At 42.7% G+C, this 25964-nt stretch overlaps 2 protein-coding genes across 5 annotated transcripts in view; one reads left to right on the top strand and one right to left on the bottom strand.

The window, feature by feature from the left end:
* Nucleotides 1–1165: 1165 nt before the first annotated feature.
* Nucleotides 1166–25964, top strand: part of brf1a (BRF1 general transcription factor IIIB subunit a) — a 64884-nt gene continuing 40085 nt past the window's right edge. Inside the window, exons 1-7 of the mRNA XM_023986720.2 lie at nucleotides 1166–1456; nucleotides 2090–2290; nucleotides 6696–6776; nucleotides 11133–11306; nucleotides 17741–17772; nucleotides 18705–18777; nucleotides 23874–24023. Coding sequence (XP_023842488.1) covers nucleotides 2107–2290; nucleotides 6696–6776; nucleotides 11133–11306; nucleotides 17741–17772; nucleotides 18705–18777; nucleotides 23874–24023 — 694 coding nt within the window. The 5' untranslated portion in view covers nucleotides 1166–1456; nucleotides 2090–2106. The remainder of the gene's footprint in view (nucleotides 1457–2089; nucleotides 2291–6695; nucleotides 6777–11132; nucleotides 11307–17740; nucleotides 17773–18704; nucleotides 18778–23873; nucleotides 24024–25964) is intronic.
* Nucleotides 17617–23193, bottom strand: LOC111963351 (BTB/POZ domain-containing protein 6-B-like). 4 transcript variants are annotated; one of them, XM_023986725.2, is made up of 5 exons: nucleotides 23108–23193; nucleotides 21395–21668; nucleotides 21105–21195; nucleotides 20889–21007; nucleotides 17617–20470 (listed from the first exon to the last, which is right to left on the bottom strand). In XM_023986725.2, exons 2-5 carry the CDS (start codon nucleotides 21577–21579, stop codon nucleotides 19438–19440), a joined length of 1428 nt encoding a protein of 475 aa, XP_023842493.1. In that variant the 5' UTR covers nucleotides 21580–21668; nucleotides 23108–23193; the 3' UTR covers nucleotides 17617–19437. The 4 variants fall into 4 exon arrangements, with proteins under 4 accessions (XP_023842493.1, XP_023842491.1, XP_023842492.1 ...); XM_023986723.2 differs by lacking the exon at nucleotides 23108–23193 and adding an exon at nucleotides 21889–22258; XM_023986724.2 differs by lacking the exon at nucleotides 23108–23193 and adding an exon at nucleotides 21916–22258.

Raw genomic sequence — 25964 nt, 5'->3', positions numbered from 1 at the left:
ATACATTTAAAAACATGAACATGTAGTGTGTGTGCATCTATCAGTTACACATACATGTCAGTACATACACACAACAAGTAGGTCACATGGGGGGGAGGCGTTGTGTCGTGAGGTGTTGCTTTATTTGTTTTTTTGAAACTAGGTTTGTTCACTTGTGTTATAAGATGGGAGTTCCATGCACTCATGGCTCTATAATACTGTACGTTTCCTTGAATTTGTTCTGGACCTGGGGACTCTGAAAAGACCCCTGGTGGCATGTCTGGTTGGGTAAGTGTGTGTGTGTCAGTACTGTGTGCAAGTTGACTATGCAAACAATTTGGAATTTTCAACACATGAATGTTTCTTATTAAAACAAGAAGTGACGCAGTCAGTCTTTCCTCAGCTCTTAGCAAAGAGAGACTTGCATGCATAGTATTAAAATTAGCCCTCTGATTACAATGAAGAGCAAGAATTGTGGCTCTGTTATGGGCCAGCTGCAGTTCTGGGCTCCCGAGTGGCGCAGCGGTCTAAGGCACTGCATCTCAGTGCTAGAGGCGTCACTACAGACAACCTGTTTCGAATCCAGGCTGTATCACAACCGGCTGTTATTGGGAGTCGCATAGGACGGCACACAATTGGCCCAGCGTCGTCCGGGTTTGACCAGGGTGGGCGGAATTCTAAATAAGAATTTGTTCTTAACTGACTTGCCTAATTAAAGAAAGGTTACATTTTTATAAATGTAAATACTAGATCTTTCTTTGCAGCACTTGTCCCTATGACTGGATAATCAATAAAAAAATATATTGAACTGGAGCCTGCAAGACTTGATTTGTGGAGTGTGGTGTCAAAAAAGTGTATCTTATGTTTAGAATGAGGTTATGATGACACTGAAAAGAAAGATGTCAAGTCACAAGACAAGGATTTAGGGTCGTGTCTCTTTAAAAACGTCAGTCCATTACGTTCAGTGATATAATTGTGTACATGGGTCGCTCTCATGTGGAGCTTAAAGGGGGTGTTTGTAGCAGTTTGATATATTTTTTAGATGTAAGTATTTTCTTCTTCATATACTGGATCAACAAATATCATTACCAATCACGTACAAGGCAGGAACATTCTCTGCTGACACATTTCTGTAAGAAAGGGATAGAGAATTATCACTACTGGGCATATCACCCTCGAAAATCAGTTTGGACCAATCCATTTCCCAAGCATGAAAACGCACATGTGGGTTTGGCAATGAGGTTACAAGAAGGATTGCATGCATGGTAGTCTTTAGCTTGTTACCCCATTACAGTATATAATGTGTGGTTTAGAATCCAAATAACAGTACAAGTAGGCCATATACGTTGTCTGTCACTACAAAACATTTAAATAGATTTAGCTGACGCACTGGCTTGGAAATCTACTCGGGAGACTTGCTATCAGCTAAAGTTTGCTAGCTACATCGCTGTCAGCAGCATCGCCTTTGAATTGGCTGGTGCGTATTCATTATCCAGTATTTTCTCAACAATTCATCACCACCTTTTGGAAACCATGTTACGCATTAGGCTACACATAATTATTTTTAATACCAAAACTAAACCTAATGGATTGTAGAAAGTTTGCGGTCAGTGGTTCCAACCCTCACGGCTAGTGAATATTTAAGATGGGGTCGTTATTTCATTCAGCATCTAGTTACGAGATTAAACATGCGGAACAATCATTGACGGAAATGTCAAGCTCATTGGACCACTACAAGCGCATTTGACAGAAATTACACTTAAATGTACCGCAAACTAGTTCGATAAATGATCATCAGGCTTTGCCACGTAACGTTAGCTAGGGGTGTAGTGGCGCATTTATACCTCAAGCGTCCAGGGTCAGGTTACAGAGGATTTGTGAAAGTTAGGCTAGCTTCACCGATATCATATTATTGTGATAGTAATTATTTCCAAACGTGATATGCAGTTTCAGTTTATTTAATTGTTGTGGCAGTAGGTTATGCTTGCTAGGCCACCACCTTTTGGCTGGAAGAATACATGACGTGTAGATTTTTATGTAGCCAATATATGCAACTGTTACAAAATGGGACTTTCACAAAAATGTGGCCCATTTCTTCTCTGTTCCCCAGTGTGAGCAGACTTCACCATGAGTTCAAGAGTGTGTAAGAACTGTGGGGGCACAGACATCGATGTGGACCAGGCCAGAGGCGATGCCGTGTGCGTGGGCTGTGGCTCGGTTCTGGAGGACAACATTATCGTGTCAGAGGTCCAGTTCATGGAGACAGGAGGGGGCGGCGCCTCTGCTGTGGGACAGTTTGTAGCTGGAGATGGTATGTGCAGATGGATTGTAGTTCGGTTACAATGGCAAGAGCTACATTATTCTGAGGGGTAGCCCAATTCATAGATGACAACTACCTTTTAGTGCCTATATGATTAAGGATATCTTATTTTTTAAGAGCCCTGATGCTTGCTCTAAACGTTAACACGCATCGCTCGTAGTACGTTTTGGAAACATAAGGAACATGTCTTTCAAATCATCACAAAAAAATTACAACACACCTTTTATAAGGTTAGCGTTCCCACATGGCCAGATCTCCATGTTACAGCACTTGTTTACAGAAAACAGCCAGTGACCACCTGTGCTAATGCTCTGAACACCTGTGTGTTAGCTTAACTCTGGAGGAAGTGTAGTTTGTCAACTGGAGGCACACACAGCGTATGGATCTGTGCAAATCAGATACAGTAAGCATGTCTTTTTTATTTCAAATTATTTCTTGCTGATATGAAAGAAGGGTTATGTTTCGAAAATTGTTTAGCAAGCAATGATTATTGAAGTTTCTAAACGTTAAAACACGGCGTTGGAATTGTAGTATACACAGAGCCAGCCGTGGAATCTTATGGAGAGCTAAGAGACATTGCTTATAAGAAATATATATTTTTTTTAGATCCCTTTATTCCTGCAGTTTTTCATGACATTAAGTTAGTCACTTGGATTGCAGAATGGTATTTTTGCGGAGTGCATGGCCCTGGGTTGTCTTTCCAGTAGTTGTGCGTGAGTGATATCTCTGAGGAAGCTAAGCCAGTAAGAAAGCCATATTACAACCGTTGTGATATTTGCTTTGTTTGCTCTAACCCATTCGTTCATACGCCACCATGATATACAATAAGGCTGTGACGACAAAAAGACAGACATGGTGGAATAAATACAACTACATGTTTGTTTCATCACAAAACCGAATAGCAACATCTGTCATGTGAAGTTCACAAAGCAAATATTGCATGTAACAAACAGTTATGACCTGCAGCATGTTCAAGTTAATGTTTTCGACAGTTTACTAAACGATTACTGATTTAGAACCACTGAGTTGGCTACTGCAAGTCGGCACAAAGACAACAGGAGCACTGCATCCGCTGTTCCACCACCATTTAAACATCATGAAAACAAGGCTATATATACTTAGTTTAATACACTGAAAACAAACTTAAAGATGCCAATTACTAAAAACAATTTATTCCAATCAATTTATCTAAATATCATGTGGTTGTCCATGGTACTTATTTCTGTGTGCATGCGCAGTAAAACATGTTTTTGGACTCACCCTACGCCAATGCCATCCTCTTTCATGTTGGCAAAACGGTCTATGGATCTCATACGGTACACTTGAATTTTTTGTCATAGGCTACCTAGCTAAAATGCTTGCTAGCCTAACTTCCTCGCATGGGCAACAATGGACCAGCTGAGTTAGCTAGCTATACTGAACAAAAATATAAATGAAACATGTAATGTTGGTCTCATGAGCTGAAATAAAAGATCCCAGAAATGTTCCATACGCATAGATTATTTCTCTCAAATTTAGTGTACAAATTTGTCTACATCCCTGTTAGTGAGCAATTCTTCTTTGCCAAGATAATCCATCTACCTGACAGGTGTAGCATATCAAGAAGCTGATATTACAGGTGCATCTTGTGCTGGGACAATATAAAGCCACTCTAAATTGTGCAGTTTTGTCACACAAAACAATGCCAAAGATGTCTCAAGTTTTGAAGGAGCGTGCAATTGGCATGCTGACTGCAGGAATGTCCAACAGAGCTTTTGCCAGAGAATTGAATGTTCATTTCTCTCCCATAAGCTGCCTCCAATGTATTTTTAGAGATTTTGGTAGTACGTCCAACCGGCCTCACAACCCCAGACCACGTGTAACCACGCCAGCCCGGGACCTGCACATCCGGGTATTCTTCACCTGCGGGATTGTCTGAGAGGAGGGGGGTTTATTTCTGTCTGTAATAAAGCCATTTTGTGCGGGAAAACTCATTCTGATTGGCTGGGCCTGCCTCCCCAGTGGGTGGGCCTGCCCTCCCAGACCTACCCATGGCAGTGCCCCTGCCCAGTCATGTGAAATCCATAAATTAGGGCCTAATTTATTTCAATTGACTGATTTCCTTCCATGAACTGTAACTCAGAAAAATCTTTGGAATTGTTGGGTTTATGTTTTTGTTCAGTATAGTTAACGTGAGCCTACTAGACTAATTCTAGGCTAGATATTGAACTTCAATCTTCTCAGGCCAGTGCCGCAATATGAATTTATGGTTAGATCAGAATCGTTGTCATAATCATTGGCCTGTACAGAGAATTAAGTAAAAACCAGAAGTCCAATCTCCATCCATGACTTGACTTTTTCCACATTTTGTTGTTACAGCCTGAATTTAAAATGGATTAAATAGATCATTTTTATTTTTTAGATATTAGCGTCCTCTCCAGGTGGTGTACTTGTACATCAAGCTGCCTCGCACTACAGAAACAGGCATCCTGCCCTATGAGCTGTTCTGGCTCTCGCAAGCCAAGGCTCTTGCAAGTCTACTTACTACACACAATACCCCATAATGTCAAAGTGCAATTATGGTTAGCATTTTTTTTTTTTTTATGAATAAAAAATGAAAAGCTTTAATGTCTTTAGTCAATAAGTATTCAACCCATTTGTTATGGTAAACCTAAATCAGTTCAGGAGTAAATATGTGCTTGAGTCACAAATTCCATGGACTCGCTCTGTGTGCAATAATAGTGTTTAACGTGACTTTTTTTTTAATGACCACCTCATCTCGGTATCTCACACATACAATTATCTGTAAGGTCCCTCAGTCGAGCAGAGAATTTCAAGCACAAAGACCAGGGAGGTTTTCAAATGTTTCACGAAGAAGGCACCTATTGGTAGATTGGGGGGATAATAAAAAATAAAAAGCAGTCATTGAATATCCCTTTGAGTATTTTAGGCCGTCATTGTAAATAAGAATTTGTTCTTAACTGACTTGCCTAGTTAAATAAATATAAATAATGAAGTTATTAATTACACTTTGGATGGTGTATCAGTACAGCCAGTCACTACATAGATGCAGGCGTACTTCCTTACTCAGTTGCCGGAGAGGAAGGAAACTGCTCAGGAATTTCACCATGACGCCAATGGTGACTTTAAAACAGCATTTTAATGGCTGCGATAGAGAACTGAGTATGGGTCAACAGCATTATAGTTACTCCACAATACTAACTCAATTAACAGAAGGAAGCCTGTATTTAACAAAAATATTCAAAAACCTGCATCTTGTTTGCAACAAGGCACAAAAGGAATACTGCAAAAAATGTGGCAAAGCAATTAACTTTTTGTCCCGAATACAATGTGTTATATTTGGGGCAAATACAACACATTACTGAGTACCATTATCCATATTTTCAAGCATTGTGGTGGCTGCATCATGTTATGGGTGTGCTTGTAATTGTTAACTATTGGGGAGTTTTTCAGGGTAAGAAAGAAACCGAATGGAGCTAAGCACTGGCAAAATCCTAGAGGAATGACTGTCTGCTTTCCACCAGTCATTGGGAGAGGAAATTCAGCTTTCAGCAGGACAATAACCTAAAATACAAGGACAAATCTACACTGGAGTAGCTTACCAAGAAGACAGTTTATGTTCCTGAGTGGCCGAGTGACAATTTTGACTTAAATCTGGTTGAAAATCTAGGGCAAGACCTGAAAGTGGTTGTTTAGCAAGGATCAACAACCAATTTGACAGAGCTTGAAAAATGTTAAATGGAATAATGGGCAAATGTTGCACAATCCAGGAGTGAAGAGCTCTTTGAGATTTACCCAGAAAGACTCACAGCTGTAATCGCTGCCAAAGGTGATTCTAACATGTATTGACTCAGAGGGTTGAATAGTTATCTAGTCAAGATATTAGTGTAAAATGTTTCATACGTTTTTAACAAATGCTTGAATTTATTTTCTATAAATCCTTGACAAAAAATGACAATTAAATCCATTTTAGTCCCACTTTGTAACACAACAAAATGTGTGGAAAAGGTAAAGGGTTGTGAATACTTTCTGAAGGCACTGTAAGCATTTTGCTGGACCCGCTATAACATCTGCTAAATTGTGTGATACCAGTATCGTGATACTCGCTAGTACCGTAGAAAAGAAACAAAACATGAAGCAGATTTAACATATTTAGGAAAACAGCCCTAATATCTTTGATGTCATCCAGTCTCATATGTATTTATTTTCCAAGCTATAGCACACAATATCTTACAGCAGGTTTTTAAAGGACCAAAGAGTATAGTCTACTTTGAGTTTTCATTTTTGCTAAGGAGAAAAGGTTGGAAGTATCGTCACAGCCCTACTGTTTTGTAAATGTTAAAGATTGCACTCCTGGTGTCGATGTAATGCTTCTCTCTTTCTCCTGTATTTATAGCCTCTGGAAGGAACCCCACTTTTGGGGAGGGGCTCTATACGGGCGTTGGAAGGGAGTCCCGGGCCCAGACCCTGCAGAACGGTGAGTTAACATTAGGGGTCACCACTTGCATTCCTAAAGCATTGGCGTGCATGCATCATAAGAGCTCATTACACTTACAGCAGGCCTAATCCTCAAATGTGGGTGCGCTAGGATATTAACCTTTGTTTTTAATGCTGTCTTTCATGATGTCTTAAAATTAAAGCTTTTTGTCTTATACTAGACAGACTAAACTGATGCCATCTGCTTTACATGGTCCTCTTCCCCTCGTAAAGTGGCATCTGTTTTGTCACCTTATTTCAGAAGCACAACAAACTTGGTAGGGACAACCCATTTCCTTTAATGTCCAAAGAGATTAACAGGGTGTGTCTACAGCAGAGCTTGGTTGGCACAAGCAAACATCCATCGCATGCTTGAATGCCTCAGGAAAGGGATGATGTCATACGTTTCCTTTGTCTGGTCGGACACATTCAGTCTGTGTTGCCTAGTTTTGATGATTTCCTGTTTGTTTAGTCACGTTTATTTGGAAGTTACTTTTACTCGGCCATAAAATGTCAGTTATCTCCCAGTAACCTAATGTGAGTAGTTGTCTGCGGCTCCTGCTGCTCCCATGGTACTGATGATCAATATCGTGCTGGCTAACTGCTAAGCAGGAGAGAGTGTGTGTGTGGGGCTTGCAAACATAGCACTGTCAGAGTGTGTCTGTAGGGACGAGACAGACGTTAGTCAGACTTTGTGGACGATGACTAATATATGTGTGTGAGAGGAACAGAGACATAAATAGATACAGCCGGGTGTGAGTTTGTATGGGGTAATAGGTCTGTCATGCTGTGGGGAGATGTATAGTGTCTATGGAGCTCTGAGAGAACAAGAGTGGTGCTGTGAGGGAATGCTCTCCTCCATAAACATCCCAAGTGTCTGGCCAGGCCACCCTCTGCTCTCCCACCCACCCACACTCTGATTAATGCAATCATCCTTCCCCACTGGCACGGCTCCCGCCTCCCCCGTCCCTACCCCCACCCTAACTCATCACGTCTCCTCACAATGACCAACAGGTTCCTTTTCGCATTACTGGAGAACATCTCATATGTCCTGCGTTGGACCCAAACTGCCTCAATATATCGCTAGTGTGTAGCTTTCCAATTTTATCCAGCTGTCACAATAAATGTACCGGATGATGATGATGCTGGTTGGGGTTTGGAAGATGTATAGACAAAGCTGCATAGAAATCAGGATCTTTAGAGTTTGTCACAACTTGATGAGGAGAGGGGAATGAGGATTTTGCTTAAATTCATCAAAGTTAACTTATAACAGTGAACCTTTGTGGGATACACGAGGCAATTCTAGGTCTTGTGGCATATTTTGGTTAAACTATCCCTAATTCAATGGAATTGCAACCCTCTGCATGCACAGTGCATTCTTCCATCACATGTACAGCTGATTCTCAAGATCTTGCACACCAATGAGATGCTATTAAGCCCACACTACTACACTGTCTGAGCCAAGGACTACATGCCTTCTGGTAAGTTTTGATTACAATACTGGGTGGGGTGAATATATTTTATGACATACATGTTTTTTTTGTTAACTAGTAAATAGTAGCCTACAGCAAAGTGTGTTTAAATCATTACTAACTTGTTAACAATTTCTGCTAGTTAGTTTTGGTTTTAGCTTGCTTGAGCCTGCTAACTGAGTGTTTATTCACCTGTTTCCATACATGTTTCATTTTAAAACATTTATCTTACAAAGGAGTTGTTTAATCTAACTGCTTAACTAGTTATCTGTACATGGGGAAATTTCTAAACTTTTTCCCCCTAATCTTTACAGGGAAATGCCACAGGCACTATCTGATGTGTGGATACATTTCACTGCAGCTAATGTAGAAGGAAAAGCTGTGTACATTTGCAAAATACTGTGCCAAATCATATGTGAAGAATGCAACAAAGATGCAGAATCATCTGGCCAAGTGCATAAAGTTCCCTCAGCGCTCACAACAAGCAACCTCTGACAGTCCCCCTACTTCTATTCAAGGTGAAAAAGATGAATCAGACACCTTATCCATAGCAACAGCTCATGATCCTCCTGGAATCAGATGTTTTTTTTACTCAATGGCGGAACGTAGTCAGAGAAATGCTGATGAATGTCTTGCTCGAGCTGTGTATGCAACTGGTTCACCTCTGATGCTCACAGGCAATGTGTATTGGAAGAGATTTCTGAATGTTCTTCACCCACCATACACCCCTCCAACCAGACATGCTTGATCTACTCATTTGCTGAATGTAGAGTTCAACAGAGTTCAAGTGAAGGTCAAGCAAATCATAGAGGAAGCAGACTGGATTGCAGTCATCTCTGATGGGTGGTCGAATGTTCGTGGGCAAGGAATAATTAACTACATCTCCACCCTTCAACCAGTATTCTACAAGAGCACAGACGCAAGGGACAACAGACACACTGGTCTCTTCATTGCAGATGAGCTGAAGGCAGTCATCAATGACGTTGGACCACAGAAGGTATTTGCACTGGTGACAGACAATGCTGTGAACATGAAGGCTGCTTGGTCTAAAGTGGAGTTCTACCCTCACATCACACCATTGGCTGTGCTGCTCATGCATTGAATCTGTTCTTCAAGGACATGGCATTGAAAACAATGGACACACTCTACAAGAGAGCCTTGGAAATGGTTAGGTATGTGAAGGGTCATCAAGTTATAGCAGCGATCTACCTCACCAAGCAAAGTGAGAAGAATAAGAGCACCACATTGAAGCTGCCCAGCAACACCTGTTGGGGTGGTGTTGTCATCTTGTTTGACAGTCTCCTGGAGGGGAAGGAGTCTCCAAGAGATGGCCATATCACAGTCTGCCGATTTTATGGAAAGCCCCATCAAGAGGATCCTCCTAGATTATGCATTTTGGGAGAGAGTGGTAGTAAGCAGCCTGAAACTCCTGAAACCTATAGCAGTAGCCATTGCACGGATTGAGGGAGACTATGCCATCCTGTCTGATGTTCAGACTCTGCTTACAGATGTAAGAGAAGACATCCGTACTGTCCTGCCCACTTCACTGTTGCTCCAAGCAGAGGAAACTGCAGTTCTGAAATGCATCAAAAAGCGTGAACACTTCTGCCTGAAGCCCATACACGCCGCAGCGTACATGTTGGACCCCAAGTATGCATCCTGTCTGGTGCAGAGATCAACAAGGCCTATGGTGTCATCACTACCGTGTCTCGCCACCTTGGCCTGGATGAGGGCAAGGTTCTTGGCAGTCTGGCGATGTACACTTCCAAGCAAGGGCTTTGGGATGGAGATGCAAGATGGCAGTCGTGACAACATATCTCATCAGTCACCTGGTGGAAGGGACTTTGTGCATCTGAGGCTCTTTCCCTTGTTTCCTCCATCATCCTCAAAATCCCACCCCCTCAGAGCGCAACTGGTCCTTGTTTGGGAACACACACACCAAAGCACGCAACAGGCTGATCAATACAAGGGTTGAAAAATTGGTGGCCATCCGGACAAATCTTTGGCTTTTTGAGCACGACAACGAGCCATCTTCAAGGTTGGAAAGTGACAGTGAAGATGAGGCCTCAGAGTCTATGTTCAAGAGGTGGACATTGAGGACTTCCAGGGAGAAGACATGGAAACCTGAGAGGAAGACAACCAAAGCTTTAGTTTCTAGACTATAATTTTACAGATAGATGTATGTTGAAAACGTTTTTGGGAGATGCGATGGGTCATTGGGGATCATTCAATATTCCCTTTTGTTGTTCAGTGAAATCCTCCCATGTGAAGTCAACTCTTTTAAGTTCAATTTGTAACTAAACTGTTTTTTTTATTTCTATTGGCAGGATTGAATCATTTGCAATTTTGTCTACTTATTAGGTAAAAGGTTTATGTTTCTGTTTCCATATGATATGGTAAATATATCCAATGCAAAAAACATTACAATTTAAATGGTAGTAATATTAATTTGCATATATTCCTACAGAAAGTTTCCACCTCTAAATATTCCCCAAAATGTGCAACCCTAGGTATGAGTAATGCTGGTGATGTGCGGATGCCCTATAATCTGAAGTAATCTGTTTAGCAAAGCAGGGGGAATATTTAATCACTAAGATGTTGCATTACCTCAGCAGCAGTAGTTTGCCACGCACATCTCACGAGTACCTGTGTGTATTCACTGAGACATCTGATTGTGTATAATGCAAAGTCATGCAAAGTTAATCAGGAGAGCAAAGGACACACTGATTTTGAAACACCTGAACTGAAATTCAGGGTAATTACAATCCCTGTCGTGTGTGGATCTTTGTCTACTCTGTTTATTATGTCTTAAGTGCATATGATGGTGCGTCTGAGTGTGTACGACTTCGAACTGTGTGTAATAACATGTCTGTGTTTGTCTCCAGGGAGACGTCAGATCAACACGCTGGGCCACCAGCTGCAGCTGAACCAGCACTGCCTGGACACGGCCTTCAACTTCTACAAGATGGCCGTGTGTAAACGCCTGACACGGGGCCGAAGGGTGGCCCACGTGGTGGCCGCATGCCTCTACCTGGTCTGCAGGACGGAAGGGACACCTCGTATCCTTACACACTGCAGAGAGGGGTGGGGGAGTAACAGAGGAAGGAGGGAACGGCAGGACAGGGAATTCTGCATTTGCCTTTGAAAAAACGGGAATGCAAAATGTTTATGCTACAACCAAATAGTTGTTACCATTATACACTATAAGACCAAAAGTATGTGGACACCTGCTTGTCGAACATCGCATTCCAAACTCATGGGCATTAATATGGAGTTGGTCCCCCTTTTGCTGGTATAACAGCCTCCACTCTGGGAGGGCTTTCCACTAGATGTTGGAACATTGCTGTGGAGACTTGCTTCCATTCAGCCACAAGACAATTAGTGAGGTCGGGCACTGATGTTTGTTTTTTAGGCCTGGCTCGCAGTTGGCGTTCCAATTCATCCCAAAGGCGTTTGATGGGGTTGAGGTCAGGGCTCTGTGCAGGCCAGTCAAGTTCTTCCACACTAATCTCGACAAACCATTTCTGTATGCACCTTGCTTTGTGCATGGGGCGGGGCATCGTCATGCTGATACAGGAAAGGGCTGTTCCCAAACTGTTGCCACAAAGTTGGAAGCACAGAGTTGTCTAGAATGTCATTGTATGCTGTAGCATTAAGATTTCCCTTCACTGGAACTAAGGGGCCTAGCCCGAACCACGAAAAACAGCCCCAGACTACTATTCCTCCTCTACCAAACTTGACAGTTGTCACTATGCATTCGAGCAGGTAGCGTTCTCCTGGCATCCTCCAAACCCAGAATCATCTGTCGGACTGCCAGATGGTTAAGTGTGATTCATCACTCCAGAGAACGCATTTCCACTGCTCCAATGTCGTCGAGCTTTACACTACTCCAGCCAACGCTTGGCATTGCGCATGGTGATCTTAGGCTTGTGTGCGGCTGCCCAGTTATTTTGCTGACGTTGCTTCCAGAGGCAGTTTGGAACTCGGAAGTGAGTGTTGCAACCGAGGACAGACCATTTTTATGCGCTACGTGTTTCAGCACTCAGTGGTCCAGTTTTGTGAGCTTGTGTGGCCTACCACTTAGCGGCTGTGCCGTTGTTGCTCCTAGATGTTTCCACTTCACAATAACAGCACTTACAGTTGACCGGGGCAGAAATTTGACGACCTGACTTGTTGGAAAGGTGGCATCCTATGACCGTGCCACTTTGAAAGTCACTGAGCTCTTCAGTAAGGCCATTCTACTGCCTATGTTTGTCTTTGGAGATGGCATGGCTGTTTGCTCAATTTTATACATCTGTCAGCAAATGGTGTGGCTGAAATAGCCGAATCCACTTATTTGAAGGGGTGTCCACATACTTTAGTGTATATACAGTGCATTTGAAAAGTATTCAGACCCCTTCCCTTTATCCACATTTTTGTTTCGTTACAGCCTTATTCAAAAAATTTTTTTTTTTTAATTACTGTTTTTGATTTATCATTATGGGGTGTTGTGTGTAGATTGAGGGGGGGAAAACAATTTAATCCATTTTAGAATCGGGCTGTAACAAAATGTGGAAAAAGGGAAGGGGTCTGAATACTTTCCGAATGCACTAGGGCTGACCCCAGTGCATTCAAAAGTATTTAGTCGAGCAGGTGCAAAAATAAATATATATTCTCTCATGGTGTACAAGATATGTCTGATTCGCGCTGGGGACTGATCCATTGTGGAGGTCGTGGCAATGGAACAGTCCAGTCTAAGACGGGCTACTGAAATTGTATATGGTTATATTACATAAGAACAATGGTGCAACACTAATAAAAAAATAAGATTATTTTATAACATGCGCTTTCCTTTCGTTGGATAGAGGTCGATGTCCACGGTTCTGAAACACATCAGTGCGCTGTTGAATTGGCGCTTAGACCATGTTGCTTTGTGCGTAATAGCAAAGTTAACCAGCATATTGGTGTTGAGAACAATGCCAGAGGCAGCTGCAGAATGAGGAGATGGTTTGGCAGGATTTAGAAACTTGGGAACCAAGCTTGAGTTATCAGTGTGGCCCCATCACCTTGACATGTTGAAATACTGTATCTTCACGCCTAGAATAAAAACCTCCAGGCTTGCGTCATAACTGTCAATTCATTGGGAAGAAAAGAAAGAATTACAGGGGGCAGTTTGAAAAAAAACGAATGCCACCCGAATCATCCTCTGGAATAACTGACATTTTTGAGTAATAATTACATAACCAACATAGTAGTAATACTAGTCCTGTGTGAAAAGGTCTTTGGACATGTGCATGCAATGCATACGTGTCAAAGAAAGAGAGCATGGGTTGAGAGAATAGAGTTTTTCCTAAACAAATGAGGAATTTCGGTAACAGAAATGGCTGTAATTATATTGCATTTTCAGCTAGAAGGACAGCGCGATAAACACTTTAGTCTTTGGTGGTCGCTGCAGCAGGGAGGAGAGCGAGACAACGGGTGCTAGTCAGTCATTCTTAAAAATGTTTTTTTTTTTTTTTTACAACGCAGCAAGTCTGAGCCCGGCCCAGCACAATCAAATCAATTAATCAAACCGTGTGCTTAAAGCATCAGACAAAGCTCAGTGAATATAGTTGATTTGATTAAAACACATAGGATGTGTCAATATATGGAAAAATACACATTTAAAATTTCGACCAATCAATTGGTTGATAGAACAGACAACTCTTGGTCGAACAAGATTTATTTTTTAGTCGGGGACAGCCCTAGAATGCAATGTATAGTGTATATATGTGGCTGTAGCATCAATCTCCGGGAGTTGTAATAGTGTTAGACATGACTTGTGGTAATGTGTTTCACTCAATACCCATTTCTGTACTGTCCTAATGTTAAGCAGATCAGCTTTTTATATCCCATTGTACGGCTGTTGGTTTATCGTTTCCTGTCATTGACTGAGTATGATGTGGTTATGTAACAGCCAGTGGTTTCACAGGAAGGGCAGGGGACAGTTTTATCTGCTAGAACAAGAGGATGGAGGGAGCAGAGCAAAGCCTTTCCCATTACATTGTTTACGTGGGTTGTGGGTGAGGGTTGGATAAAGTAACAATGGCTCCACTCCACTTCCTTTTCCACAGTTCTGGAAAACGATCTGTAGAACTTTCAGAGGACTGGAATGATGAGTAGAGAACAAGGAATCAAGAGGCCAACATTGTTCAGTGTCTAGCAGCTGAAATGGCATGGCGCTCAGTGAAGGGACATCTGGATATTTGCAATGATTGCTCAGGGGGCCCTCAATTAAATGCTAGTTAATACATTTAATGGGATCATTCCCACAGGTGCTGTTGTTGGGAAGGGCCAGGTTATGGTCACATTCATGACCTTGATGAATGACAGCCAAGTATTCACGTCAAAATGAAACCTCCACACGTTTTACATGCAGGGCTTGGAAGTAAGCTCCCTCCCTCCTTCCCCATACTAATGAAATGGTAAAACAGGATGCTTGTAGCAACTGTTATCTGAGAAAATCAGCTGCAGGGGGACTTGTTTTCATTATTATGATGACTTGTCTGTAATCTCATATCGAGACTGTATGATTATCTTTTCCATTTCAGTGGTGACCATAATCCCATTGTGAGGCTTTTTAAAAAGGGTTGTCGCAAACCTACTTTGGCTGCCGTTGGATGGTTGCACCTGTCGCCACGTAAACTGATGCAGGGGGTGTGTTGGTCGCAGGAGACGGGTGTCTCTAGAAGCTAATGGGGGTGAGTGCTGGGGGGAGTTCAGAGGTCACGGGGTGGTTGATTCCCCCAGAAGCTGTCGCTAAATGTATTTACAAATGCTGCTGGCCTGAGGTGACACTTTTTACTATCTTGTGGTTTTATTGACTTATAAGCCACCCCATTCAGACATGCTGCTTTACCTCAGCGACCTCCTGCAGGTGAGTATCCAATGAGTAGGCCTACACTAATTTTCTATATTTTTTTTCAACCCTGTGATCGAGTTTTTGCGCTTTGACATTGACATTTATCCCTAATTTATAGAAATGAAAGCGTTTCTGAATATGATTGAATAGTCGCATACATCAAAGTTGTTTCCTCATTTTTGTTGTAAAATTATACATGATCCCATGCCCATATTGACCATGAGTATTACATCCAACAAGATGGATGTTGGCCCATGCAGTATGTTGTGCTTTGTAATTAAAGCCAGGGACTGTATAAATATAGGTCCATTTTTATGCATATAAAGTCAGTGTTAGGGTGGAGGGACATTTCTCAGAGACACTGCTGGTCAGTTTTATTTTTATGCTCCCAGCTGTCCTTGAAGAGCTGCCCCCCCCTCTCTGGTATTTGAAGGGTAGGAGTGGAATGGGGGTGCCTGTCCAGTCTAGGGTCAGTGTGATATGTGTAGATATTCCACTAATCCCCCATTTGTGGAGCCTCACCCAGGCCAGTGCAGTAGTCACCCCCCCCCCCCATGGGAATGCATGGTGATCTACCTCCCCATCATCTGAGGCGTGTGCTCTCTAATCCCTGGGGACACTATGACATGGACAGGGTCCAGGTGGAGGCTGCTCCAGGCTCTGTCTGGATTGACATGTGCCACCTCCACTGTTGGTTGCTATGGTGCTTGGCTAACAATGTATTTGTTGTGTGTACAAATGTTTAATCAGGACCCATCTCCTAAAATAGATCAGACTGTGGCTGCCATAGACCCAAGAGTGAAAGCTTGTCTGTGTCTGGTAGAGACTCAAACCCCCTAATGGCTGGAGCGTTAGCCTGGAGGAATGAGACGGAGCTGGGCTAGAAACTAGAGCTTTAGTCATCCCCTGGTCTGGAAAATCACTGGGCTTTCTAGATAGTATGCCAGCTAAGCATTAAGTTACACTTACTATACCAGATTTGATCACACGCTACTCTTGTTATGTAACTCTGGATCATGTATCCTTACGAGGACATTCTGGACTTGACAGGGTGGGTTTCAGTGACAGTTGCACTACCTTCATGTATTTCTGGTCTTAATCTTTTCCCTGTCTTTCCCCCACAGGTAAATGTTTACGTCCTGGGTAGAACCTTTCTGGTGCTGGCCAGAGAGCTCTGCATCAACACCCCCGCCATAGGTACCTATCATCTGCCTCCCATACTCCCTGTGTTCTTATTGTAAACAAAGAACTATACAGTTGAATGAGTGTTTTCGGACAAATGCTGTTGGTTGAAGTGTTGTCTTTTTTTGCTGAGAAGGACACCTACAGTATTTACCATTCATTAAACGTCTGAGCTAAAATTGGTCACTTCGCTACAACAAATATTTGGAAGCAAAGGTGTCATGATGGCGTCTTGACCACATCACTTTTACCAGCTTGGTTGAAGCACTCCTCAGTGTACCGAGACACTGAATAATCCCTTGAGTAATAATCCCACCGAAACAACAGATTTCACACATGCAGGTGAGTTGTATAATAATGAGCAGCAACATCTGTGGCTTATCTCACAACATTTTTATGATTTTCTGCAGGTTCGTAAGCTCTCAAACAGGAACATCATGGTTGATCAGCATCAAGCTGCAAACCATTTAACTGTGTTCTATGTACAAAACAACATTGCAGACTGTCCACAAGTGCAATATGACTTTTTACAAGGGACTGCTTTTTGCAGCGTTAATTAAAATAATACAAATAACATTTTTTTAATTTTTATAAATAAGATAAAACGTTCCTTGACTTAAAAATAGTATTTTGTTTAGTCTGACACTCTAGTGTCTTAATGCTACATTATTTATAAGGATGGAACATATGGATGTACAGTATAGTCTATATGTTCTCTACCTCTCCTTTTATGACCAATCCAGTTTATGCATAGAACACCAGCTCAGGGATCTGTCCCCCCTGCACCCCAGTCCCGTTGGTACTGTCCGAGGAGCACTGGAACTGAAAAGTCACTTTTCCACACTGCACCTCCGTCATGCCCTCCTGGCCAAAATAGCTCAGCTCATTCCCGTCCAGCACGACACTCACCGTATAAAAGGCATCCTGCTCCACTTGAACTGGGTGTTCAAACCACACAGAAAATGTACTGCTTGATCCGTCCGACACAAACTTGGTCAGGTTCTGTGCTAGGGTCACCCCTTGCCGCTTCAGTTCAATCTTGACACTGTACTCGGCCTTTCCTCCACTTGACCCGTACAGACCCAGTCCAGCGATAAAGATCCGCTTGTCCACTGCAAACTGGATGCTGTCACAGCGGCCCCTGTAGCGCCACTGGTTGCTCCGGTAGGCTGACGACTGGAAGCGGTGNGGGGGGGGCTGCTGGCCTGAGGTGACACTTTCAATTAATGTACACTGTTGGCTGCACCAGAAATGATCCTGAAAATGTATTTCATATTCTAACGTTTGTATTAATGAATGCTGGTTAGGAAGTGTGAAATACTTTTTATTGAAAATAACAAACACTTGGCTGTACCATTTGCAGAGAATGGAAACCCAGATGTAATTGTGTACTATCCTGTGGTTTTATTGATTTAACCCACCCCTTTACAGACATGCTGCTTGACCTCAGTGACCTCCTGCAGGTGAGTTTCCAATGAGTAGGCCTACACTAATTTTTCTACATCTTTTTTCAACTCTGATCGAGTGTTTGCACTTCGACATTGACATTTAGCCCTTTAAAAAAATATATAATATATATATTCTGAAATATAATTGAACAGTCAGATACATCAAGGATTTTAATTTTTTTAAGTATACATGATCCCATTCCCACACTGACCATGATATAACATCCAACAAGATGGAAGTTGGCTTATGCAGTATGTTGAGCTTTGTAACTAAAGCCAAGGACTGTATAAATATAGGCCCACATTTTTTTCTGCGTATAAAGTCAGTGTTAGGGTGGAGGGACATTTCTCAGACACAGCTAGTCAGTTGTATTTTTATGCTCTCAGCTGTCCTTGGAAGAGCTGACCCTACCCCCTGGTATTTGAAGGGTAGGAGTGTGCTATCCAGTCAAGGACCAGTGTGCTATGGGTAGATATTCCACAAATCCCCAGTTTGTGGTGCCCCACCCAGGCCAGTAATCACTGCCCTCCTCTCCCATGGGAGGGCATCGTGACCCACCTCCCATCAACTCATCAAGCTTTGAATCAGCTGTGTAGTGCTAGGGTTAAAAACCAAAACATGCATCCAGGGTGGGCCCCAGGACTTGTTTGGGAAACGCTGCCCTAAGGTCTGGAGCGTTAGCCGGAAAGAATGAGATGGTCGGAGATCAGGGGGCTAGAAACTAGAGCTTTAGTCTGCCCCTGTTCTGGAGAATCGATGGGCTTTCTAGATAGTACGCCAGTTTAGCATTGAGTTACACTTACTAGACCAGATTTGATCACGAGCTACTCAATTGTTAAGTAACTCTGGATCATGTCATGAGGCCATTGTGGACTTGACAGGGTGGGTTTCAGTGAAAGTTGCACTACCCTCCTGTATTTCTGCTCTTAATTCTCTTTTCCCTCAGGTAAATGTTTACGTCCTGGGTAGAACCTTCCTGGTCCTGGCCAGAGAGCTCTGCATCAATGCCCCCGCCATAGGTACCTACCGTCTCCCTGCAATACTCCCTGTGTTATTGTAAACAAAGAACCATACTGTTGAATGTCTTTTTTGGAGAAATGCTGTTTAAGTTTTGTCTTGCTACTGAGAACCAAACCTATTTACCACTTATTAAAGGTGGTCAAATTAGTGACTTAGCTCCAACAAAGGCATCATGAAGGTTTGACCACATCACTTTTACCAACCTGCCTGTAGCACTCATCTGTGTACCTAGAGGGTGCTCTAACAACAAAATAATCCCTCAAACAAATTTCACACATGCAAGCGAGTTATATAATGAGCAGCAACATCTGTGGCTTATCTCGCACAACTTTTATGATTTTCTGCAGGTTCATAAGCTCTCGCACAGAACATCAGGATTGATCAGCATCAAGCCGCAAACCATATAACCGTACTTTATGTACAAATAAAACATTGCAGAGGCTGTCCACAAGTGCAATACGACTTTTTACAAGGGACTGCTTTTTGCAGTTAATAATTAAAATAAGTTTAAAATAAATAAGAACAGCATTCCTTCACTTAAAAATAGTATTTTGTTTAGTGACATACCGTAGTGTCTTAATGCTACATTATTTAGAAGGCTTAAACATATGGATGTACAGTCCATATGTCCTCTACTTGTCTGTTATGACCAGTTCAGTTTATGCATAGAATACCAGCTCTGGGATCTGTCCCCCCTGCACCCCAGTCCCGTTGGTACTGTCCGAGGAGCACTGGAACTGAAATGTCACTTTTCCACACTGTACCTCTGTCATGCCCTCCTGGCCAAAATAGCTCAGCTCATTCCCGTCCAGCACGGCACTCACCGTATAGAAGACATCCTGCTCCACCTGAACCGGGTTTTCAAACCATACGGAAAATGTACTGCTTGATCCATCCGATACAAACTTGGTCAGGTTCTGTGCTAGGGTCACCCGTTGACGCTTCAATTCAATCTTGACGCTGTACTCTGCCTTCCCACCACTTGACCCGTACAGGCCCAGTCCAGCAATAAAGATCCGCTTGTCCACTGCAAACTGGATGCTGTCACAGCGGCCCCTGTAGCGCCACTGGTTGCTCCGGTAGGCTGACGACTGGAAGCGGTGGCACTTCTGGGGTGCCAGACCCTGCCTCCGTGCCAGTGGGAAGTCCAGTTTGGGCTTGGTGGCCGCTGTGTACCACAGGAAGACGTCATGCGTCTCCTCCAGTGTCAAGATGTCTGACTGGGCTGCCCCATCAGCGAACTCTTCCAGGGTCATAGTGGGGATGCGCACCAGGTAGAGTGCCTTGCCCAGGACAGATCTCTTGTTGCGGGTGGTTTCTCCCAGTCCTTGCCTATTACACTCTGCTGTGGCCCAACTCATGACCGCATCAAAGACCACCATCTCCTTGGTGTTGAGGGTCTCTCTCTGCAGGATGATCTCCAGGGTCTGCAGGTCAATCTCACAGAAGCCCTCTGCGCCCAGGGCCAGCTCGGCCTGCGCGTCAATCACCTCCCAGCAACGCCGCGTCAGCTCGGGCTCCTCAAACAGACGGCTCTGGGACAGCAGCACACAGGCGTTCTTGGCCTCCAGGCTAGTCTCCAGGAAGGTGACGCAGGCCTTGGCCAGGGCGGGTACAATGTACTTCTTGGCAGCGTACAGGGTGGCCAGCACGGTGTCGGCCTCCAGGTCTATCGCATCACTGTACATGTACCTGAAGGGGATAAAATGGAGGAATAGAATGAGATTCTAGTTTAGTAAAGGCAAATCAGCACGTGGAGAATTCATGACGGCTATTCCTTCTAGGAAAATAGGATATGGACTTGGCACAGCTTCCATTATTCTCCCATGTGGATAAAAAGCAACGTTTCATTGCATTGGCGTTGGATGACGAATTATTATAGTATCAACAAAAAGTCATTATCCTCGACTGCTTATTCCCTCTGGGTAAATCATTGGCTCCGAATGAGAAATGTTTCAAGATGAACAAAGACACAAGCAATTACAGTTCTCTACAGTGCTCCCCGTGCCCTTTGATCTAGCATTTTGGCACTTGTCTTGCTTTGGATGTGTAATTTATTTTGAAGTGACATTGTGCTGGTCATGTTTAATATGAGGAGTGAGTGGCTTACTTCAGCAGAATTAGAAAAGCAGCAGGTTCTACATCTGGGATATGGATTTCGGACGACTCCTCTGCAAGATCCCCGTAAAACATGGCACAGAAGACCGAGCTACCCACTGCCAGCACATACTGGAGGGAAAGAAAACGGACACATGATTAGTCACTCATCATAGGCGTGATGGTTCAGAAAAGTCAACTTATTTCTCCAAATAGAGGGGGAGCTTACCTTGTGCGCTGGAACTTTCTTAGATTCACCGAAGGGACCAACAATGAAATGGATATCGGCCATGAGTTCATTGTTGAACATCAAGGCGTTCCTAGAAGGGAGGAAATTTGTCAATTAGATATGACAACTTGGGCTATTCCATAAAAGGCGCTTGCAAGACAATATTATAGCCTGCCCTACACAATTGAGCATTATAAATTGTGATTCCAATTTATAGACATTGACTTGGTTTACAATAGCCATCTTTGAACTAAATCGAAATAATTTAATATAAGTAAGCAGCTCAGTACCTCTCCCGTAGCGTGGGGTGAGAGGACTGCCAGCTCGGAGGTTCGACGTTGTTGTTGTTTATGTTTTGCTGGGTGGTCGGTGTTGTTGCAGTGGTTGTTGACTGGGTGACCTGCACATTGCTTTTCTTGTCAGTGCCGGTCACCGTAGTACCGTTGTTGGTCGCAGGGTACAGTTCTGCAGCCATCTTCTTCTTCAAGGACAGGGTTAGAATATCATAGCATACTGGTAACCCGCTTGTGTGTTTCCCAGTCGTTTTAGACTTTTTCAGTGTTTCTGGAAGTAAGAGTAAAAAAGTCAGACACTTCATGATCCGACCATGATGGAGCAACCTGCAATCTGCCGTTGGCATCGGCACACAAAGCGTTGGCCCTTTCCCTAAAAATAAACCACGAACTCCAGGATCTACTATTAATCTGCGTTGACAATTGATACACAAATCGTAACCTTTAGATGCAAATGTTGCATAAATTCACCGATTAAGAAGTCTACGAACCCCGAATCAATTGTAAGAGAAACATACAAAATATCCGTCCAGTGATTTGAGGTTGTATAACAAGTTCAAGCAGAATACTCCTTTCTCTTTCTCATTTCATCCTCTATTGCCACTGAGCTCTCCCCGAAACGTATTGTTTCTCTTTTTTGTGCGGATGGTAAATACAGATAATCGTTGCTCGCTTGGAGTAGGCTGTTTTCCTGCGCAAATCCTGGCAGATGTTTTTCTCCAAAAGATACTTATCAACGAGGAAAAGGCGCGGGTTCCTCCTTAGCTGATGTGAATTGTAATTTGTCGGGTCTGGCGTTTAAATTGCAGTGAATTTTTTATTTTATTTGATATAATCCTCTGACGCCCAGCTCGCTGCCAACAACAAATCAGATTTACGCATACCGTCAACGTCAGAAGCGCCGCCTCCAAGCCTCTGACCAGCTCTCGCTAATGCTGCGTTTGTAACTAAGTGGGAGGTGGTAATTTACCAGTTGTGAAGTCGTAAATACAGTTGGATGCATTGACGTGCTTTGAAGTAATTTAGAAACGCAAATTGGCTAATGGCCAACAAGCAATATAAACCATGAACTAAAAGTACACCTTTCATGTTTGTATACAAATTCGAGTTAAAATACCATATTAATAGATTAGTTGTTATAATTGTTTTGTTGTATTTAACTGCCGAAAATGCTGTTATCAAGCTAATTTCCTTAGCTACATGTTAGCATGTAGGAGAAGTGGGAGCTCAGGATGGTAGACGAGTTCCCAACTAGTAATTACCAGTTGGAGGATCTTTCTAGTGAAATTTTCTCTGTCCTATATGGTCAATTCCCACTTGGTTACGAATGCCGCATTAATTCAATGCGACGTCCAAATATGGACATTAAGCATCGGACTGAGATCGCACAAACTCTTAGTGAAAATATTGTTTCCATTTCCAACTCAAATATATATCCACGTCCTTGTTTCTGATGTAAATGATACATGTATTTAAATGACCGATTTATAGCCTATGCATAATCACTGCTTAATTTGGATTTAAACCATTCATAATTTAATGTCCGATTGGTTTACTTTTGGTTTACGTGTAATATCTCTACTCGTCAGAAATGAGAAAGTTTGATCCTGTTTTGCATTGTTTAAGTAACATCAGCCGCACCACTTTATTTCCACTGGATGCAAGCCACGAGCAAAAGGTTTGACAGCAGTAGACCGCACTTCTGTTTACCTTGGCTGAATGTTGACGCGTTAGATTACAGAGGTGACCGTTCCTGAAGTTTGCTTTGTAGAGACTTGACTAGAGCCAGCCCAGGAGACATGTTAGATTTGGAGATGGGGGTTGGGCTCCTACCATATCCTATTACCAGCAGCCTGCTCTATCCGGGGTGCATTCAGCAGGATGCAACGTTTTGGAACGTTCAGATACAGCCTATTTCTTTGTAGAAAAAAATATCCCTCTCTGACATGTAGAATAAGGAATCATGTCAGCTCTATTCATGGCATTTTTATATGCAACGTTTGGCAACTGAATCTATTCCAGCTTTCCAACAGAAGGCTCTGCCACTGCCAAATGGGTCATTTGATTCTACAGTCATAACTTAATAATCTTAACCTGTATAGTGCTTTTCATTACAGAAAATAATCACAAAGCGCATAAACAGGAGAAACAACACATTTAAATTGACATGATGGAGATTGAATGTCACTAGTTTGCTTCGGATGATGGAAAGGCAGGAGTTAAGGTAGTTTGGATTGCAAATGCAGTGTAGAAGTATTCGTCCTTATTGGTCACAATGTGTTAAACTGGGAATAATATGAATATATCCAATATTATTGACTTTTTCATTAAAGAAGACATAACACTTTCTGATCAATGTCTACAGAGTTGTAAACAGTACCCTGCTGTACACCATTTAGACATCTGCAATTCATATATTAGCATAATAATGTTGCTTGTCTGGTTTGGATCTCAGTTTCTCAATCTCCCATTCCAGACCCCTGCCTGTACATCCCTCGCTTTGCCCACATGCTGGAGTTTGGAGAGAAGAACCATGAGGTGTCCATGACAGCACTGCGACTGCTGCAGAGGATGAAAAGGGACTGGATGCACACGGGACGGAGACCCTCAGGACTGTGTGGCGCAGGTAACAATGAGCTCAGGTAAACCACACCACAGGTTACCACCACAATCACAGGTAGGCTAGTCCTTATCATGAATAACAGAAACTACAGGGTAACCATGTCCACTGGTATCGCTCACCACAGGGATCTGTAATCATAGCTCAGATCATGCGACCTTCGATCATAGGTGACCCCTAATCACAGTTAACACTCATAAGTAACCACAGAGGCTCCAATTAGTGACAATGTACTACAATCTGTTCCCTACTTACTTGACCTGAACAGAACACTCCCTGCCTAGATGTATTACTGGCAAGACATCCTGAAACTGAAGAACCAACTTCCCCAGGCATGTGGACATTTATGCTCCTGGTTCCACTTTTCTGCCTTTCTCGCTTTTCCTCAGCTGCAATATCAGATTAATTGCTTATCATTAATCATGTAGAGCAGGGGTGTCAAAGTCAAATGGACGGAGGGCCAAATAAAAAATTTAGCTACAAGCCGAGGGCCGGACTGTTCGAATGTTCATTGAAAAATTTTTAAATGACGCATATAGTCTAGTGAACCTAATTGAACCTACTGAAAACCTAACAAATATATTCCAATATGATCAGATAAATAAAGCAATATTTTCTTATGGCTCTGTCAGTAATCTTTAATTTTCAACAGACACAAAAGACAAATTTCCTTTATATAAAAATCCCCATAACATGAACATTAAATGAAAGAAACCGGTATTCAAGGCACCATCAGTAGCCTATAATTTTCTATTTTAGCAAAAGTGGGCTAAATTTACTTCAAAGAAAAAAACAAATAATAGCAATTTTCTATCATCCACTCAACTGAAATATTTTTAAAATAATAATTGGATTGAAATACAATAAAATAAAGTGCAAAAATCTATTAATCAAAAACAACCACCTTTGTTTAAGGAGAAGTAACATGCAGTGAAAACAAATTTAAACTTTAACTTTTAAACTTGAACTGAGTAAAAACTCTAAATATGTGATTGCACAGTAAAATGTTCACCTTGTTTGAGTTGAGGGTGATACTTGGTGGTGTCCCATCTTTTTTCCACAAGTTCAATCAATGTTCGGCGGTAAGGCTCTGAGCTGAGGAAATCCTCAGTAATTGAGTGGAGGTGTTCAGCAGTAAGTCGACTTCTGTGTGATGTTTTGTTCAGGTTCATCAAAGAAAACAGTTGTTCACACAGGTATGTGCTGCCAAACATAGACAACGTTTGAGCAGCCTGGATGCGCAGCTGGGGATTGTGTCGGGGAGGAAACGGGCGAACTCCGCAGCACCCACTGCCGCATATTTTGCCCCTCAGTGCATCATTGCATTGGAGGTCAATCAACTCCATTTGGAGGTTTGGTGGTGAGCTTTCCACGTCAACAGCAAATGGGTTACCGAGCAGTTCCAACCTGCTTTTTTGTGCTTAAAGTCAGCAAATCGGCGTCGAAAGTCAGCGGCAAGCATACCTATTTTATCAGCCAACTGTGCGCTCGGGACGCACTGGTAGAGAGCTTCTCTTTCATGGTCTGGCAGCTGGGAAAGTGGCTCAAATTTTCTTTCCGCATCTGCGTCTCCCACAGAGTCAGTTTGGTTTTAAATGCCTTCACTTACTGTACATATCAGAGATGACATGATCCCGACCCTGCAGCTGCAAGTTCATTGCATTCAGATGACTCGTAATGTCACACAGAAAAGCCATTTCACACAGAAACCATTTTCGTCTCGGAGTTGTGTTGTGTCTTTCCTTTGCTGTCCAAGAACAGACAAATCTCCTCACGAAGCTCGAAACATCTTTGAAGCACCTTTCCCTGGCTTAGCCATCGCACCTCTGTGTGATAAGGCAAATCACCATGCTCCGTTTCTAACTCCGTCAGAAATGCCTTGAACTGGCGGTGATTCAAACCTTTGGCTCTGATAAAGTTAACTGTGCGCGTGATGATGCTCAATGG

The sequence above is a fragment of the Salvelinus sp. IW2-2015 genome, linkage group LG4q.2, assembly GCF_002910315.2.
Source record: "Salvelinus sp. IW2-2015 linkage group LG4q.2, ASM291031v2, whole genome shotgun sequence".
Lineage (NCBI taxonomy): Eukaryota > Metazoa > Chordata > Actinopteri > Salmoniformes > Salmonidae > Salvelinus > Salvelinus sp. IW2-2015.
This window is presented reverse-complemented; position numbering and strand designations above follow the sequence as displayed.

What these genes read in the sequence shown, in the direction of transcription:
- LOC111963351 (XM_070443390.1), bottom strand. Translation starts at nt 21,744, where the DNA reads ATGCCAACGGCAGATTGCAGGTTGCTCCATCATGGTCGGATCATGAAG. An exon ending in AGAAAGTTCCAGCGCACAAG is followed by an intron (nt 21,008 to 21,104) that starts GTAAGCTCCCCC and finishes CTTTCCCTCCAG; the next exon opens with TATGTGCTGGCAGTGGGTAG. An exon ending in GCTTTTCTAATTCTGCTGAA is followed by an intron (nt 20,471 to 20,888) that starts GTAAGCCACTCA and finishes TATCCCCTTCAG; the next exon opens with GTACATGTACAGTGATGCGA.